Source organism: Haliaeetus albicilla, chromosome 27 (assembly GCF_947461875.1).
Source record: "Haliaeetus albicilla chromosome 27, bHalAlb1.1, whole genome shotgun sequence".
NCBI lineage: Eukaryota > Metazoa > Chordata > Aves > Accipitriformes > Accipitridae > Haliaeetus > Haliaeetus albicilla.
In genome coordinates this window covers 6,270,437-6,289,636 of record NC_091509.1, presented here as the reverse complement: position 1 = coordinate 6,289,636, position 19,200 = coordinate 6,270,437, and the positions used below count along the sequence as shown (strand labels likewise).

At 37.1% G+C, this 19,200-nt stretch overlaps 1 protein-coding gene across 17 annotated transcripts in view; it reads left to right on the top strand.

Annotated features, from left to right (window-relative positions):
• Positions 1–19,200, top strand: part of TENM2 (teneurin transmembrane protein 2) — an 848,782-nt gene that overhangs the window by 594,987 nt on the left and 234,595 nt on the right. For 15 of the 17 annotated variants that reach the window (XM_069772607.1, XM_069772606.1, XM_069772615.1 and 12 more), the window contains one exon: positions 13,007–13,216. The exons of the other annotated variants lie outside the window; for them this stretch is intronic. In XM_069772607.1, coding sequence (XP_069628708.1) covers positions 13,007–13,216 — 210 coding nt within the window. The remainder of the gene's footprint in view (positions 1–13,006; positions 13,217–19,200) is intronic. 17 annotated transcript variants of the gene reach the window in all.

Genomic DNA, 19,200 nt, shown 5'->3' with positions numbered 1-19,200 from the left:
TTGATTTTCTTCATACTTTTATTTGTGACATGCAGTTGTAAGTACAGTAGTTGATCTTCTTACCTTAAATTTGCAGTGTAAATGAATATTTGAAACAATTATCCTGAGTTAAGAAGTTCAGACAAGTTAGAAGTTGCTTTGATGGTATAGATACCTGACTTCAAGCAAGGGTAAAAAAGAAATAATCCCAGATTACTTAAGTACTTCTTAATGTTCTCTGTCTCCATCGCTAGAGTGAATTTTTGACAGTGAAAGCATATACGGTTATATTCAGTTCATCTTCCCTGACTGTTTTCTCCATAAGCCTTTGGCTGAGTTTAGTTATGACTTATAGCTTGAGTATGGCATTTGGGAAAAACAGAAAAAGTAGTATAAATGTAAATGTGAAAAGCTACAGCTCATTCTGTTTTTGAAAATGTTGGTGTGAAAAGAACTCAACAGTGTTTTATTTAAACAAGGTCTGCTTCAACCTTGATTGACTTGCAGTAAATTGCCTGGTAGGAGAGGCAAAAGGAAGTGGATAGAAAAATGGCAATCAGCACCAAATGTTTCACATATTGATTGACAAGCACCAGAGATGTGCTAGAGTAAGATAAATTGGCTAACAGAGCCCATCTTGACAGCTCCTGAGATGGGAAAATTGTTCCTGTTAATTTGCTGCTGGGACCTTGTCATTTATGGGGATATATATTTGAGTGCCTTCTAATGGTGTAAACAAACTTTGGATTCTTAAGTAGCATATTTCAGCTTCAGTTGCTTTAATTCTTCTCTGTCCATATATTTCTGAGCTGTAGTTATAAAGTGCTTTAAGATTGAAAAGATGAGAGAAACTGTCATTATTTTAAAGATACAGTTCATGCTGAAGTACAAATAGTACATTCAAGCTATTCTGTAGCCTGTTTGATTTTCAGGGGGGGGGTTGCTTTACCAAAAGGTGTGGAACAGAGCCCATTTGTTTTAGGGGAAGAACATGTATCTTTATTCCTTTGTTCTGGCAACTTTAACTGTAACTATAATGACAAGATTTCTTACCTTTTTAACATATCTAATTTTGTGCTTGCAAGTGCCTTTTAATCAGGTTACAGGTTTTCTTAGTATTGCAGAGTGAAGCTCCCTTTTCCATATAGTAGTCTTTCATGTCTGTGATTTCTTTTCATTAAAAGGAAATTTTATCTTTTTAATTTCCTGTACTGTTCTCCCAGAGTGCTATTAATTATGGTGATACATAGCAATGGTAAAATAGTTAATGGTCTGATAGCTGTTGCATTGCAATCTGCCACTCAGGTTTTATTTTGGCTAAATCTTTTCACTTAAAGTGAAATTTGACATAAACCTCCTCACTTAATCAACATTTTCAGCTTTCATGTAAGCAAAGTGAGTATATTCCAGTATTCATTTAAGGTGTGGCCCTCAAACAATAAATGATATTTTCCTTTCTTCCATAATTTATGTTCTGTTTCTTTATTTGAGTCTACTTCCCAAACTCTGAACTGGAAATCAACTTTACAAAGATGGCAGTATTTCAAACTTTATTCAATATTGGGAGTGAACAGAATTTTATCTGCATTTAAATTGTTCATTTGTAAGTGGTTTAGTAGGTTGTCCATAACCCCGTATTTGGATATTTTCTGTATTCCATGTCTTCTTCAGGGAATAGTCAGCTCTACCAGAAGACATTAGAAAGATTTTATAGGGCTAAATAGGCCTAGCTCCTCATTAGTGATGGTATTTCCCTTCCCCCTTTGATTTTTAACTGCAGTTTAGCTCCAAGCTGTATTCCTAGATCTGAGCGCAGTGGAGCATCCTGAATTGACTGAACAGCAGCAGTCTTGTATTCCAGTCAGGAAAAGACTGCTGCTGGGGAGCTTCTCTCTGTGCAAAGCTTTTTAGGACTCTAGGGTGAAATCCTGGCTGTGCTGAAGGCAAAAATACAATTTGTATTGACTTATATGGAGCTAAGATTTCACTGTGGTTTGCTATTAAATGGTGGAATGTTCATTCTTGAAGCAGGATCTGTTATGGGGCCTGATGACTTCTTGTCAGAGCACACAAATGTTCAGTGTAAAAAATCGTAACAGTCCTACACATTTGTAGCACCCATTAAATGTTTAAGAAAAAAAAGATGTTTAGCTGCCTGAAGACACAGTAAGACACAGGCAAATTAAACGCTTACAGGTTTTTGTGCTTTGGAAAATCCCGCCAGTGACATACATGACTGAAAAGTCAAGCCTTTAGTTTCCTTGTACACCCCAAAACTTCTGCTCATGTCCATATGGGTTGTGTAAGAAATGTGAGATTGGATCCTGAGAGAAGAAACCAGGTGAAGCAGAAAAAGCATAAGTATCAAGGTAATATGTAAATGTAAGTATCAGTATCAAGAGTAATGGAAGATTAATTCCCACCATACTTTTCATACTTTTCTTATTGCACCTTAGTATCTCCCAGCACTAAAATACAAACATCTCTAGAGTGTATCACAGCAGATGTTTAGCACTAATTCAGAAGTACATTCTACACACATCTAGAAAGCAAATAGGAACACTGCATTCAAACTCTAGATGAACTAAGAAAAGTAGACTTTAATAACCTTGCCAGAATATAGCACCGGCACTGCACTATATGATAGAACAGATTTTAAGCATATTATTTAAATTATGTAGCCATTTACGTAATACTGATCATGTGAAGCCTTGTGTATATTTCACATTTATTCACCAGAAATTAGAGATGCTTTTTTAGTAGGTTGCAAAGAGTTAACACAAACTCTCTAATGATTATCCAACTCCCACCAGTTAGTACTATCTATGTATGACTTTCACGGAGTTTTTTAAATAATTACAGGTTGGAGTTTTCTCATTTTTGTTCAAGATAGTGTTATTTTTCCCACCTATTAGTGACTCCAGGCACTTGAATCACTAAGTGTTGCAATGTTCCTGGAAATAAATTTCTCTAATAGAAATAAAGCCAACAACATTCAGGAGAGTATGTAGTGGAGACAGCATGAGTAGTTGTTTAACAGTATTTAGAATTTCAATAAAATAAGGTGAAGGTAAACGGGAGGTGTTTGGAAAGTGGAAACAAGTTTGTAGCACATCATAGTCTGAACTCTCTGTGTCGCTAGAATAAAGATCAAATCAAGTACTTGTAGATTTATCTAAGGAGGTGTAGATTTCATAGGGTGCCTGGTAATTACCTACCTAGGGCCTAATTAAAACCCTTTTATTAGTGGAATTCCCTGGCATGAATGCTTAGCTGATAAGATTGATAAATAGGAAATTCTCTTTCTTCCCAATTTTTAACAGCTGCACATATTATTAATTTACTATAAAGATGGAAATTCAGTCACATATGATGATGGTTGTGTAGCTTCCAATGAGTTTCTTCTAAATACGTTCCTAATCTTAGAATATTATTTTTGTCCCACAAGGAACAGGCAGTTGATGAGTTGTTATGATTTAATGTTAGTTATACTTAGTTCAGTAGAACCTTTTTTAGGGAAATTAAGTTAATGCAAGTTCATGTGAGTTACGCTTATGTGGATTTGTCTGTTTCTTCTTGCTCTGATTTTACTGGCTAAATCAGAGGTACAGTAGTATTAGAGAAGACGTTTTGACTTTATGAGTGATGGGAAAAAATCATTGAAACAAATTACTGTTTTCCAGCTATGAAGGTATCAAACACATGCCAAGCAATCAGCTTGCTAATGTAATAGGTTCATGAAGGAAAAGAGTTTTCTAATCTTATTCACTGATTTTTTTCCCAAGACAGCAACAGCTTTTATAAAATGAGGCTTATAACTTCTCATTACAGAATCTAATCTGCCCAAAAGACATTGAACAGCTGCAAAACCATAACATCATCTAGCTGTAAATTGTTTTTATTATTTATCTTTGTTTAACTAAAAAAAGAAGGGGGCATCAGATGATTTAACAAGACAAGGATTAAGTGACATTAGCTTTTGACAGCAGCAAATTATTCCTTAACATACTGAATTGGTTTAGATAATTTTTGTCATGACTGTCTACTTATTTTTAATATCCAAATTCCATAAAACATATATTTTGTAGATGGATTGCTTAGGAAAATTAATTTAACTTTAACCCTGAAAGTCAGAACTATTGATTTCCAAGTTAGTCTTATTCTTCTGCATAGATTTTAGTAATGATAGTATCTTGCCTTGGTACAGTGGTTTTCATATTCAAGGATTACACATGTACAGTACTTCAGGAAATATTAGCCACATACAGAGGTCAAATGGTTTAAGGAAGATAACAAAACTTGAACAAGCTTGTAGAATGGATCCATAATAAAAAAATAGAGACGAGGACTTGCTGGTTCTTCTTCATTCATCCCTTTAATATTAGCTGCAGTTCTCAAACTGTATTCCTGGGTGTGCAGTAAATGGTTCTACTTCAGAGGACAGGGAAGAGGAACATATTAAATATGAATATGTGTTAACACTGAATTTTTTTCTTTCTTTTTTTTTTTTGTAGCAGAAACTGGTTGCCATTTTAATATTTTTTTTTCTGTTTTTCTATCACATATAATACCTTATAAACAATTTCTTCTCCTGCCGGCAAAATTTAACTAGAACTACAACAATGCTAAACCAATGAGACTTTATGCATTACTGTCACAAAGAATCTAGGATTATTTTGTTTTGCTTTGGATTTTCTTGATTTATCTGCACACATACCCTCCCCCCACCCTGCCCTGTAGGATTGCTTGGAAATATAAATTATAACATGTACCAAAGAAGAAATAACCCTGAGTTTTAGGATAATTTTATTTAACCAGTGTTTTAACTTCTAGACTATTAAAATGCCATACCTACACAGGTAAGATCATGATTTCTAGAATTATGTTTCCTAGACAATTGCTCTATTTTGCTTGTACAATATGAATTTAAGAATCTTTCAGAACTATATTTTATGCTGCGTCAGATCATCCTATGTTACTGTCTTTCATATTTTCATAAAGGAGGTAGAGATTTTGGCAGGTATGTGTAAATTCTTCAGTGCCCTTTTCCTGAGGGCTTTGGTCCCCTTAGAGTTGATTTTGCTTTTTGATGTTTCACAGAAAGGCTGTAGGAAACCTGGGTGTGGTTGAGAGAAGAGTTAGTTCCATTCCTTGCTTGAGAGGAGAGGGACCGGATGTGTTTGGCTTCAGTATGATCTTTGGAGATCTTGCCAACATAAATGCTTTCACTCACCCTCAATGCAACAGGAGTTCATGTATTGATGATGTGATGGAGCTGTGCCTCAGCAGCACTGACGCTCAGTTCCTGCTGCTCTGGGGAACTGCAACACAAGCCTTTCAACATTTCAGCCCCCTTGAAATGAAAATCCCACCAAAAAAAAAAAAAAAAAAAGATGACAGGTCTTAGGGCTTCAGGGGCCCAAGTGAACTCCATCTGAAGGAATGTAGCTTCAGGGAGCAGAGTGGACGGTAGCCAACCTGTCATACAGGCAGTCCACAAAGATGTAGTTGTAGACATAGCTATTGGACTGCACAAATGGTGCCACCATTTCTTATTTGGTAGAGCAGAATCTACGGTGTGTCGGTGAAAATGGCATAACCAGGCTCACTGTGTGCCATGCAGGGCTCTGCAGTTCTGCTCTCAGAGGAGCTACTGACAAAAGATACAAATCTTTCTTTATACATTGATAGAAATTGCATTTTGGGGCATATTCTCGCCTATACTGTAGTTACATACTTTTATTTATTATCTTCACTCTGTTCATGCTCTTGCTTGGATTTTGTGCTTTTTTACATAACAAAAATTTTGAAAAAACCTGAGGAAGGCATGGAGGGTGTTATTCATTTTGTTAAATGGGAAAGATAGGAACCCATAGTACTGATTTGTCTTTGCTGGTTCATTGTTATGTAAATCACAGGTGATGACCTGCTGTGTCTGGATCTCTTTTTTTGGCATTCTCTTTTGATTGTTTCAAAGCCACCTTCTGTCTTTGCCTGGTATGACATGATGGTATCAATTTCATCCTTAGTTGCCCTGACTATCTGTTCTGATGCAGAGAAATACCTAAAAACATCAATAACAGGTCTGTGGGGGTATATCGGCCCCATGCTTTTAGAAAGACCTTGTTTTCTCCTTTGACTCTTGTGAAATAGACTCTGTGAAAACCTTTTTCTTAGCTTGGCTTGTTTTGTTCATTTGCTGCTTTTGGAGAGATAGGAGCTTCAGAAGCACTGGAAGTACCTTTCTGCAGTGATAACTCTGTCATCCCAATCCTGATTCATATCTTTCTTTTTTTGCTGTTTTGAAGCTTGTTTGCCTTAGAGAAAAAATGCAACAGGAGTTCAGGCAACAGAAAGCAACTTGATGCTGAAGAAAACGATCACAAATTGTTAGACTTCTTTCCCTCTTTTTATTGCGTACTTCACTTTGGGCTTTTGTTTTGTCTTGTCAACTTGAAATGCAGTCTGATGAATAAAGGGTTAACTGAGTCCTCTTTACAGATAAATTAGCATGGTTACTTGCCAGATGAGGTATCTGTTAGGTGGTGTGTCTTGTCTTTCTGCTGAGAGCTGGTACTAAAGGCCACTTAGCTCTGGGGGAAAATTACTTTCCCCCTTGAGAAAAGCTTTGCCTGCTGGGGCTTCATGCTGGCCTCCAGTAGGCCGAAGTACAAATGCCATTTTAGCTATAATAATAATAGATGCTGTTACTATACAGAAAACGGGTGATTTTTCCTGTTGCCAGTGAACTGTAGTAATTTCATCAACTACAAAATATTTCTATTCCTTATGCCAGTTATGACAATATATATTTAATTTGCTAAATATGACTCTGCTTGAGAGTGCCCAGCCCATTGGCAAGATGTGCTTTGCACACATATTTGAAGGACAGGTTTTCTTCTTGCAGAAAGCAATTATTCTGGGGAGGAATAGGAGAGTCTGCTGAATGTGCTATACCTCTGGAAAGTTTCACCTTCATCAGCTGCCTGCTTAATTTATGGTGCTTTGCACTGCAAAAACATGCATCTTATTTTATCTAGTTGTTTCCTGACACATTTAGCAACATTTCTCACTCTTTAAAGTGAACTTAACATTGCTGACAATGTAGGTGCTTCAGTCAGGCTGGCTTGGAAATGTAGTGAGAATGTGTTGTGTGCTGGGGGGGCAAGGGGAGTGTTACCCCTGATAGCAGGGTCCTGCCTGTGTTCCTTGTATAGATCCCGTTCGGCTTTCCAGCTGTTTCCCGAAGTAAGAAAGCAAAGGAGGAGGATATCTGATCCTTCTCTTTTATCATCTCTAGTTAATGTCCAGGCAATGCCGTTACTAGATAGCCTTCCTTCTACAGTTTTAGTAAATATGAGCAACAGAGCAACTGCTGTTAATGATACTGTCCGTCATTTAAGTCACTAACATAATTTTATGGGATTACTTTATATAGGGTACTATACTTTGTATTGGTGTAACATGAATATCAGCTTCAATCAGTAAATGTCAAAATCTTAATTGCCAATTAAGTGTTTCACAGTTTCTGTTCCGATGGCATCAGTTATGGAGAAACAACTCATCTCCTTTCACTTTTTACTTCCCTAGCTTCCTGCATTAATACTTGAATATTACTACATCTTCCAAACAGTTGTTTAAAAAAAGAACAAAACAGTTACCTTAAAGTGAATGTTACTAAATCTTCCAAACCATTGTTTAAAGAAAAACAACAACAACCCCCCCAAAAAAACAATTATCTTAAAGTTTCCCTTCTTTCTGCAATCTAATGCATTGAGGATTGCACAGTGAGTTTTTGCTTGTGTGTATCTTTTCTATGTGAGTCCTGGTCCTTATGACCAGAGCCATAGAACAAAGACTGAAGTGACTTTATTGATAGTAATCTATGTGACTAACTGTAGTTATTATAGATCGTTTATGTTCATTTTCTTCATGAATAGCAGGTAGCCAACTTAGAGAAGTACAAAATAGTTATAACCTTGATTATGAAGATTGCAAGGTGTTTAAAGCTATTGAAACTTGACTTTGCTTAGAAAAGCCTCTACACATAGGAAGATGCCTCATAAATGCAATTTATCAATGAAGATACACCATTTAGGTATGTGAAATTCTCAGTGTGACATGCTGAAAATGCATGGGGTTGAACAATCTACACAGATTTTTGCTACACGTGCTAAACTTAGAAGTGAGACTCTCATGATGGGAAAAGCTTGAGAATTCTTTTGCAGGTACAATAAGCTTTGAGATCTGTATTTACTGCCCCTGGGATTCAACTATTTTCTAATGACATCAGTTTTACATTGAAATGGATAACTTAGGAGTTGGGGATGGCAACGTACAGGTTGTGATCTTCCCCAACAAAGTTAATGGTAAAATGGCTACTTAAGGAGCCGTTAGACCTCTTAAAATAATGTTCTTTTCTGGATATTATGTATATCTGTCTAAACATGTGTGGGTAAATATATTTAAATATAGAAATATTTCTGTAAATACATATACAATTATGTTTTTACATGTTGTTAGGTAGTAATACTATACTATATTGCAGTTAGCTGAAAGGTTACTTAACAGCTCTTCAAGATGTATTTTTGTAATGCATATTTACACAGTAACTGCTCACGTGTCAAAATTCTTAAATTCTGGGGGCGGGGGGGGTTCATGGTTGTTCCCTGCTTCCTATTATGCACCATGGTGGAATATAGAGGCCAGGGTTTCACACACATAGGGGCTTTATTCAGCCACAAAATGCCATAGGTCCTTTGCAGGAGCAGCAAGAAGGGAGAGTATGGAAAATGCATCTCAAAAATCCTTCAGTAAATTATAAGCAGCTTGCTTCTCCTCTTGATTGTGTCTCTTATTTATGTATATTAATGCTAGGAGCAATTAGCAATTGCAGGCAGTTTTTTGGGGGGGTTGTTCCTCCCCCCCCCCGCCTTCCCCTTTTTCCCCTGGTGTTGGGTTTTGGTCTTTTAGGCTAAGAGCAACCAAAGTGCCTCTTTCCCAAATGTGTTATTGTGAGTAAGATGAACATAACTCTTCTTAGCTATCTTATAAGTGTCTGGGCTTGAGGCAGTCTTCTCCGTCACCCCATTGCCATGTTATACCATGACCACACATGGCAGGCTCACGTTGATAAGCTTGTGCCTTCTTCAATCTCTGTCTGGCTGCGAAGCTGTCCTTAACAAGGAGATTAAAGGATTTCCTCACACCGATGTCTGATCTGCATCCTCAGCTTTTGTGGATGTCTTCCTGAGGATGGTTGCAGAGCTGTGGCATCATTACCAGCTACAAGTGTGGCCCAATTTTTGAATGTAGATTCTACAGCAGATTTTAAGCCTTAGGGGCTTAAAGTATAGCAGTAATTGAGGAATAGTTTCATATAAGTTCCTGGGATGATGAAGAAAGATGTGAAGCTGGGAAGAAAAAAAAAATAAAGGGGGAAAAAAAAAGAAATAATAAGTCTATGCTGTCTGCTATATAAACTTAGAGGGAAAAAAAGGAATATAAGTGATAAGAGAATAAAAAAGCCCTTGCAGAATGAGGTCCTGTGTGGCATGGAAGCCCAAAGCTACCAAATCAGAATGCCCTCCAGAAGGAAAGTTACTAAGTTTCTTCCTTCATTCTAAGGAGTAAGATAAGTCAAATGACAGGAGAAAGTAATGAGGGGGGAAGGGTTTTTTGTTCTTGACTGCTTGCTTTTTTTGAAAAATGCCTTACAAATACTGTTCAGTATCTGTATGAGTCTTCACCATGCATGAGTATATGCAGTAGGAACATGCATATGAACAGATATTGGAAGAAGAACTACTATTAACTTTTACTATTGAAATTGTAATATATCAGCTTTAAGACTTTGGTTTCCCTTTCTAGCATTTGTATCCATCTTATGTTTCTTTGGGTATGTTACACAATTATATTATTGCTGTCAATAGAAGTAAGTATCCATTACGTAGGGTTTCTGTCAATACACAACTAGATAAAAAACTTATTCACAGAAGCTTTATTTCTAACCCATTATTTCTAACTTAAGAGTATATAGTAACAAATAAATTGCATTTATCATATTCTTTATAGCCTAACTGCATATGTTCAATTCTCTTCAGTAGTTTCACAATCATTCTCTTGACTGTGGTGCTGCAGACAGTTACCCTTTAGATTCATTTCCTAAGGGAACAAAGCTTAATAGTGTCTCTTTCTGTTCCTCTTCAGTAATTTTTCAACTCACTTCCCACCAAATTTTACAAAAGGTTGGGTGTCTTAAGATATTCTGTGTGTTTCAGGGGCTGGGGGTGGAGAGCCATATAGAGAGAAGACGCTCTACTAGATCCCCACTGCTGTAGAGGGAAGGGTTGTAGTGGGAGTTTAGTGTTTAGTAGATGCCAAAAATCAACTTGACAGAAAGATCAGGAATGCCCCAACCACAAGAAAAGTTTTAATCAAATTTGGCAGCTTATTAGGAAATCTAACCACAGGACGGATTGGCAATAGGTTCTGTGGCTCACAGACATCTATGTTTTTCAATTAACATGTGCTTATGAACAAATCTTCCTCAAGAGCCAACTTCCCCCCAAAATAATGCAACGTTTTAACTTGATACCTTCTGTTTCCTCTAAGCTACGAACAGAGCTGTAGTAATTAGACATTTTACCGTGTCTTCAGGGACTTGGGCTGTATTATTTCATGAAGGTAACAATGTGATTAGCTTTCCTGGCAAAATAATTCTTGTTTTTTTTGTTTCTCTCAATGTATTCTGCAAAAAGGTACTTAAATTTCTCTGAAATACCATATGCAATTTACACAGAAGGAAACATCTTTTTCCCTTCATCTCATAACCTCACACGTCCAACATTTTTATAATGCACTAATATATTTCCAGGTGATACAATAAATGCAGATTTTGAATTTATAAAGCTTCTTCTTTTAACTTCATGATGTTGAAGCAGAGCCAGAATATGTGAAAATTAAATGCACACAATGGGCACAGTGTCACATTCCTGTCTGAGGTGTGTCAAACCTCAGCCTCTCTGCTTGTTTCCAACACATTGCAAAGAAATAATTAGAAACTGGTTTTGCTCAATCACTTCCCTTGAATGTCTAGGATATTCACTGTAGTATTTCATAAGAATAGCATAATCATAAATAATAATGGTAATTATTCCTATCATCAATATTAGAATTATTTCCTCATAAATGCAAGTCCACAATGAAAATATTCAATGCATATTGAATTTTCTTTAGCATAAAAGACGGCAAATGGGGGTTACTATGGAGTAGCTTAAACCCATTTCTATCATATGATAACTTGGTCATTTAGTCTTATCATCAATTTATCCAGTGCTAAAAATATAATAAAAAATAAGCATAAGAGTTACTTGCCTATCTCCAGGTACTTATTTTGTTCCCAACTTTTTGAAGGTAAGAAAGTAGCTCATGCTGCTTGCTGGTACCATGCAGTGAAAGGTGGGGGGCTTTGGTTTTGGGGTTTTTTTTAGTATCTGTGGGTATCTTTGGTTGATTGCTGTTCCCCAAATCCAGAATTATTTAATTTTTCTTTTTTTTTTTTTTTTTCCCTCTGTTGGAATTTGATATGTGACTCCAGAAGATTAGCTAGTGGTATAAATCTTAACATAATTTGTATAAAGTGAGGGGTTCTTGAGCCCCAAAATGAAGATGTAACTAATGAGGAAGCCAGTGTGTATTTGCTCTGCTACTGTTCCTTTAAGAACAATGGAACTAAGGATCGCCATTTTGTGTAGTTTTGCTGCGTTTTAACATTTGTAGCTAGCACGCAGCAGATCTCTCTGTGCCTCACAGACTTTGGCAGTATCGCAGAGGTCATATTTTCCTATGTATAAATTATTCATGAACAATTTCTCCAATGCACTAGATAAACTTGCAGAGATCAGAATGCATGTTTCTCTTCTTCCACTCATCCCTATAACTGGTCATATTCTAATAGGCAATGCAAAAAAAACCCCCAAAACCTGTCTTCATCTGTGTGCATTTGATGGAATGGATTGATATAAAGTTATGAGAGGAAAGTTCACAAAAGCAAAGAATAAATAAGTATGAATGGCTTTTTTTGTTGACTTAGTGCCACTGGTTTAGCTGACCAAAAATACATTGTTACAGTGGACTGAGGTATATCCTACACATTAAGGACTGGGTTTCAGAGTTGAAATTAATCTGTCTGGTGAGCTAGGTGGGAAACTCTGCCCCTACAGCACCAGTGCCAAAAGAAATGAGAGTGAAAGGACAGAAAAGCTTAAGAGTTTCCAACCCATATTCCAGGTTAGCCCGTCCCTACAAATGGAGTAATTCCCTTTCAGTCCTGCTGTCCCCTATGCTTCCTGCCTCATCTGTCCATGGGTTTTGGAAAGATCTACAACAATACAGGAGGAACCTTAGCTTGGACATTGCCTTCATATGGTTCTTGTTACATGCCTCTAATAGATTCCTGTACTGGAGCAATTTCCCTGGTTTAAAAAAAAAAAAAAAAAAAAATCAGGACACCACCATTATTTTAAGAGATGATTACAGACATGTGTTGTAATCCCAGGAATCAATTCCTTATAGTCCCCTTTCTCATTGGTCTTATTTAGCCAAAAAACCTGTTTCTGTGAAAATTCTGGTAAAATACATAGCTGATGCACTTGCATTTTGCAGCATCTGAGAATGCAGCTTGGGGCCTCGCAGCGTTTGGCTGCTGTGTGTGTCAGTGCCCACGCAGAACAGAGCGCTTCCCATCCAGCGGTGTGCAGTTCCTCTCATCCACCCAGCGTCTGTTCATCTGAGGAGTTACAAGCTGATGCTGCGGAGAGATTTTTGGAATGAGTTCACAACATAGCAGCTCACAATGCCTTGAAAATGATACAAAGGGACAAGTTCGTACTAGTGGAGAGATCGTGTGGCTCTGCGCAGCAGTAACCATATGTAGCGATGGAGAGTTACACTGCAATTACTTGGCTGTTTGGGTTTTTTCGTTACATTCATTGCTGATCTTTGATCCCTGTGTCCTCTTTCCCAGGTCGTCCCATTCCACCTACATCCTCGTCTAGCCTTCTCCCATCTGCTCAGCTGCCCAGTTCTCATAATCCTCCACCAGTTAGCTGCCAGATGCCATTGCTAGACAGCAATACGTCCCATCAAATCATGGACACCAATCCTGATGAGGAGTTCTCTCCTAATTCATATCTGCTAAGAGCGTGTTCAGGGCCACAGCAGGCTTCCAGCAGTGGTAAGAAAATTGCAAACATATGGAGTTTGTTTGTGATGTGTTTGTGCCGGTTTTATGCTTTTTTTTTTTTTTTTTTTTGCAAATGTGTTCTTGCATCACCACAAAATTGAGAGCATCTATGGAAATGAGGCAAACAAAAATCTTACGGTTTTATTTCATGGAAGCTTTTCTGGAAATACCATACATCATATATGTTTTTCCTTCATCTTACTACAGAGAGCTTTCTAGGTTTAGGAGTGTTATAAGTACTGTAAAAAATATTATTGAGTTCTTGTCATCAGAGAGTTTTTATTTTTCGAAGTAGGTTTCCTGCTCCTTAATGCATCTTGTAAGAGAGAGGGGTACGCACAATGGTTCTTTGTTCCTCATACGCTAGTCCAATACCTCATGTAGGTGATGAGGTTCTGTATCTAAAAACGTGTGTTGCTTCTGCCATTCTGTGTCTGTTCTTGTTCCAGAATCTGTCTGATTCTATACTCCCAATGTCACTTTTAACTAAGATACTGCTATTTTTCAGCAAATTAATTCTTGTCTTTCAGGCCACTGTTTTAAAACATTTGCAGCTCTGCTATCAGTCATATAATCTGTAGTGCTTAGCGTTTTCTTTCTTTTCTTTTTTCTTTTTTTTTTTTTTTTATTAACAGATGCTGACTTTTCATTTTGACAGCCAAAAATTGAGGAATGAAGATGCAATCCTTTTTTAGAAATACAAGCAAAACAAAAGAAGGCTGTTATAGCTCCTTATTTTTTTTCCTTTTTTTTTTTTTTTTTGTTAACATAGATATCTGCTGTGCAGTTCCTGCCTGTTTAACTAAACACTATAAGTTTATATCTTATATGCAGTTTCCAATCTGCTCAAGGTCGCTGTTCCCTGTAACAATACAGATCTGAACAATATTGGAGATACTAGGTGGTGTAGAACTTTTGGCCTTTGTGGGTGCATACAGTACACTTGAACGATGCCCTTTACATAGTGGCTGGTGGTGCATGGGGGGAGGATGAGACAATGAACAGAAGTCGAAACATAAGATTCGGAGTGGCTATAAGGTGAAACTTTTGCCCTCAGCATTGGATTAGAACAGGTTTCCCAGAGACCCTGTGCAGTCTCTGTCCTTGGTGCTTTTCAAGAACAGGTTGGTTAAATTCCTGAGCCACTTGGTCTGACCTCAGAGCTGCCCTTGCTTGGCAGGAGGCTGGACTAGGATCCTCCTGGGGTTCCTTCTATCCTGAATTATCCTTTAACCCTTTGATCCATTCAGTTATGTTAAAATATAATTACACAAAGAAATAATAATTCAGAGATTGAGCATGCTTCCTTGGTACTTGAGGTTTGAGGGTGGAAAATATGATACCAGTTTTTAGGTTGTTTTTTTGTTTTGGTTTGGTTTTTTTTAGAGGTTCAGGGGCATCTGGGGAGCTGCACACCTCAAAATCTGTAATGGGCAACTCAGTAGAAACCATAGAAATTAAAAAAAAAAAAAGTGGACATGATCTGTCTTTGATGAGTCAGTGTACTTCTGTAAAGGGTAGTCCTGCCTTAGAAACATTTAAGAGTTCTTTGAAGGAGTCAGCCATTTCTGAATAAGGGTGATCTAGTTGATGAAGGGTCTTTGTATTTTCAAAAGGGTCTCAGAAAAATTTGTCACTAGATGCTTTTAAGGAGACTAAACTAACATAGGGTAAGAGGGAAGGTCCCTGCATGGTAAGTAGTTATTTGAAAGACGGTAAGCAGAAGTTGGAGCTCCCCAATGAATTTTCCTGGGACATGAAGATACTTGGAGAAGATGGTGAGCTGTGGGGTAAGAAAGGTAGCTGATGGCAGGGTGCTAAGGACAAGATCGGGCTGCGAAGAATCACAAAAGGACCTTGTGAGACCAATTAAGAGAGCAATAAAATGGCAGAGGAAATTCAGGGCAGAGAAACATAAAGTGGTATTCATAGAAAAAGCAGCTCTGGTACACTGGTTAGTGACGGACCATTACCAATCAGGAGTGAGTTGTTGGGGGGCGTGCAAGCGTCATCTCAGAGCTCAGGAACAGGTGAATGTCGACACCTGAAGAAAGGAATAAAGAACAAAAGAGAGAACATTGTCTAAAGGAAGTGGTGGATCAAACAATTTACAAGGGTTTAAAGGGGAATGGGAAAAGTAAATGGGAGAGAGATGCAATGAGGGTTGCTAAGTTGAAGAAAATCAAGGTCAGGGAATGTAAACTAAAAAAAAGAGACTTGGAGGATACTTGAATACTTGGTACTCGGTATTTATAGTCACCATTGGAGACTGAGTGAACCAGCATGGCTTTTCTTATGAAGCCAGATGAAGGAAGGTGCAGTAAAACAACATCTGAAAATTTGATGGAAGAACTCTAGCTCTTTATGTTTCATTTTAAATAATAATAAATGTTTCTTTATATCCTTAAAAGCTTTGTGTTTTACACTTGTGATTGGGGACTGACCCAAGGAACCTTTTTGGCATGCTCAGATATGCTTTGATTTGTTTATGAATGGCTGATTTGTTCATTCTAAGTTTTAATATTTTTTCGCCCAAATAGTCCATTTCCTTCTTTAATGAACAGTCATAAAATATATAATGACTTTTAATTTTCGGCATATAAGAAACAGCGGTCCTTGTTTGTTTTGGTTTGGATTTTTTTTTTACCATAGACACATGCATAATTGTTTGATCACCACTGAGCTCTTCTGGACTTAATACATCCTCTGGAAATTACTAAGCGTTTTCTAGTGATGTAATTTTTTTCTGTAGTTCTCACAATGCTTCCTTTAGAGAGTTAATAAGAAAACACCACAGATAGTGACATATACCTTAAATTGGAAAAGCTCACCTGGTTTTTTGTGGCTCATCCTTTTTCTTGAAAGATTTTCAGGGCAGCTTTTACCATCTACATGATATGGAAACATAGACCATGCTTTGATTTTTATTTTTTAATTTTTTTTAATATTTTAAAAAATCTATTTTAGTTCCTATGGAAACTTAAGAACATAGATCCAGACATTTGGGAGAGAGTAAACAAATTTAAATGTTTTGTTTAAATTTGGGATTGCGTTAAAAAGGAAGATTTGAAGATACTTAGATTTAAGACTTAGATTCCAGGTAATCTTTGATCATTAATAAATATTTGCTAGCACTTTCTAGGTGGTTCTTTAAACATTTCTATCACAGTCTTCAAAGTACATGCTGAAGATGAAATATTTGGAGAAATCTCATACTGATTACATTATATGAGTGTCCTCTTGTTTGTCTGATTGTACACTTATGCTTGCTTCAACCTCTACAATTACAGAATAGCTCCTCAACAAGTTTAAGATGAGTCTTCTTGGATATGAGGTGATAGTCATCCACATGTACTGCCCTGTGCCCTTCACAATAGCCATTCTTGATATATCTGGAAAACTCATTTGCCTAAAAAAATTACCTAATCAAATCTTCCATCAAATGAGCAATCTATTGTTGATATTATGAAGGCCTTTAATCTACAATAAATCTTTGTTAGAACTCATCAGAGCTTCCAGTTTGAGAGAAATGTGATTATAGCACTCTTAAAATGACATTACATCATCGGGGTGATTGGTTTATCATTTGGAGAAGCGACATCAATCATAACTAGCATAACCACACAGTAAATGAATTCAACCTTTCTGCTGCAGAACAATGACACAATAATTGCTCAAAATCAGACTTAAAATGAAATCAGAAAATGCACTTTCTTTAAATATGATGTTAACCTAATGGAATATATTATTAAAAATCATGTTTGAGGAAATTCTATGTAATTAAAAATATGTGAAAATTTATTCCTTTTTTCTTTCATTAGAACCTGATTTCAGTTGCAGAATCATTTTCTATGCAACAGATATTATGCTGTTTTTAATTGAACTCCCATCACTTACATTCCTCTGCTTGTACTTCTTAATATAATATGCAGCACAATTATATGTGATGAAGGACAAGAGGTTTTTGAAAACTGGTGCACCTGCTGATAGTATTTTGAAAAACACAAATATTATAGAAGGAAATGAGACCTTTTATCCATGAAAAGTTAGTGGATCCCCGCCCCCGCCCCCGCCCTTTTAAAAGAAGGTCAGTTCCTGCCACACCATTTTCCAGGACGGTTTCTTACAGCTAACAGTAGGAATAGGCTTATTTCTTCTTCCTGTATACATTGTATGTATTTTCTTTCTGGTAATATAAGGTGACTCATCTCGTTGGAATGCCATTTTAATGGCTTCAATCGTAATACAATATAACAGGCTGTTTTCCAATCTTACATGGAAAAAAAGATAAGGGTTTTTGTTGCCAGCACTTTTGCCTTTATTTTTTTATGTAAGATTTAGTCCTATTAAACCAAACTCTGGAATCCCCCCCAAAAAAACCTGTTTGTTTGTTTTTCAACGTAAAACACCTAGGATATACCTACTCACACAATAGTTTTTGATATAACAGATCCTTAATTGGATACATTCATCATCTTCAACCATTCTAACAATGAGAAAGTAGATGCAGAATGATTTTTGGAATATTTTGATCTTGGGAAAATTCTAAACTGTGGATTAGATATTGTCATGATTCCCAAGAAGTTACTGAAGTTTAACTGGAAGAGAGGTCATGCCTGTTTTTTCAGCCTTAACATGTCTTCTTGGCTCAGAGACAGTAATACAAAGTATTTGGCTCAATGTAACAATATTTGCCCACAGAGTAGTTTGGATGCTGCTTAGAAGACAGGGTTTGCTTTGATTTTTTTCACAAGCAGTTACTGGCAGCAGGGAGAGAGGAATGGAGAAATAGGGTGTCTTGAATGAAATAATTCTTGTTGTTTAATGTTGTCTGTGAGTTAGAATTGAAAAAAAGAATAAGACTCCTTATGCTTATGACCCTAGTTTGTGGTAATTATGTGGTGGTAATATGAAAAATATCAATATTCATTATATCCAGTATAAATATCTAGAAGGATCTCCTCCATTCAAAATATATTACCTGTCTATAAGATTTAATTATTATTAATGTATAATTACTACCACTACCTAAAGCAGTTTAATCCAGTATGTAAAAATCTTTTTTTTCTGAAAGCAGCCAGAACTTTCATTAATGCACTGTAGCTAGAGGCCTTATTTGAGATCTTCTACTGGGAGTGCTTGGAAGTGTATGGTTTATAACCCTCTACAGTCTGGCATCAAGTAAACAGATATTTCCAGTTTCTAGTCTGTAATGCAAACCTATACAGAAGATAGTAATCTTTAAGAAATAAATGAATCCTATAGAAAAATAATTACATCTCCTTCAGATGATTAGGTATTACTCCCTACTGAATGGAGAAAGTGGTTTCTGTATCTGCCAACTTAAATGGTAGAAAATAAAGTAGCAACAACAAAAATCTAGGATCCATAGCTCTTTTTTTTTTTTTTTTTTCCTTCTTCTTCATAAAGGATTGACTTTGGCTTCCTTAAGAGACTAAATAAAAGAGTTTGGGTATCTCAGTAGGTAGCACCTTCATCTTATTGCCAGAAAGACATGGGTTTAAACTGTAGATAAGAAACCTAGGCATGCATAACTGTCCCAGCATGATATCCAGTTGCTGGGTTGCTGGATGAACTGTTCCACAATTAACCAAGCTCGATGCAGAGCATTACACATTTTGACAGCAATCTCATGGACTTCAACCAAGGCAAATACAAATTCCTGCACCCGGGGAGGAATAACCCCCTGTACCAGTATGTGCTGGGGCTGACCAGCTGGGAAACAGCTATGCAGAAGTGCACCTGGGGATCCTGGGGGACGACAGCTGGACCATGAGCCAGCAACATGCCCTGGGGCGAAGGTGGCCAGCAGCACCCGGGGCTGCAGTAGGCAAGCGCTGCCATCGGGTCAAGGGAGGTGATCCTTCTCCTCTGCTTGGCACTGGTGAGGCACATTTGGAGTGCTGGGTGCAGTGCTGGGCTCCCCAGTACAAGAGAGACATGGACTTACTGGA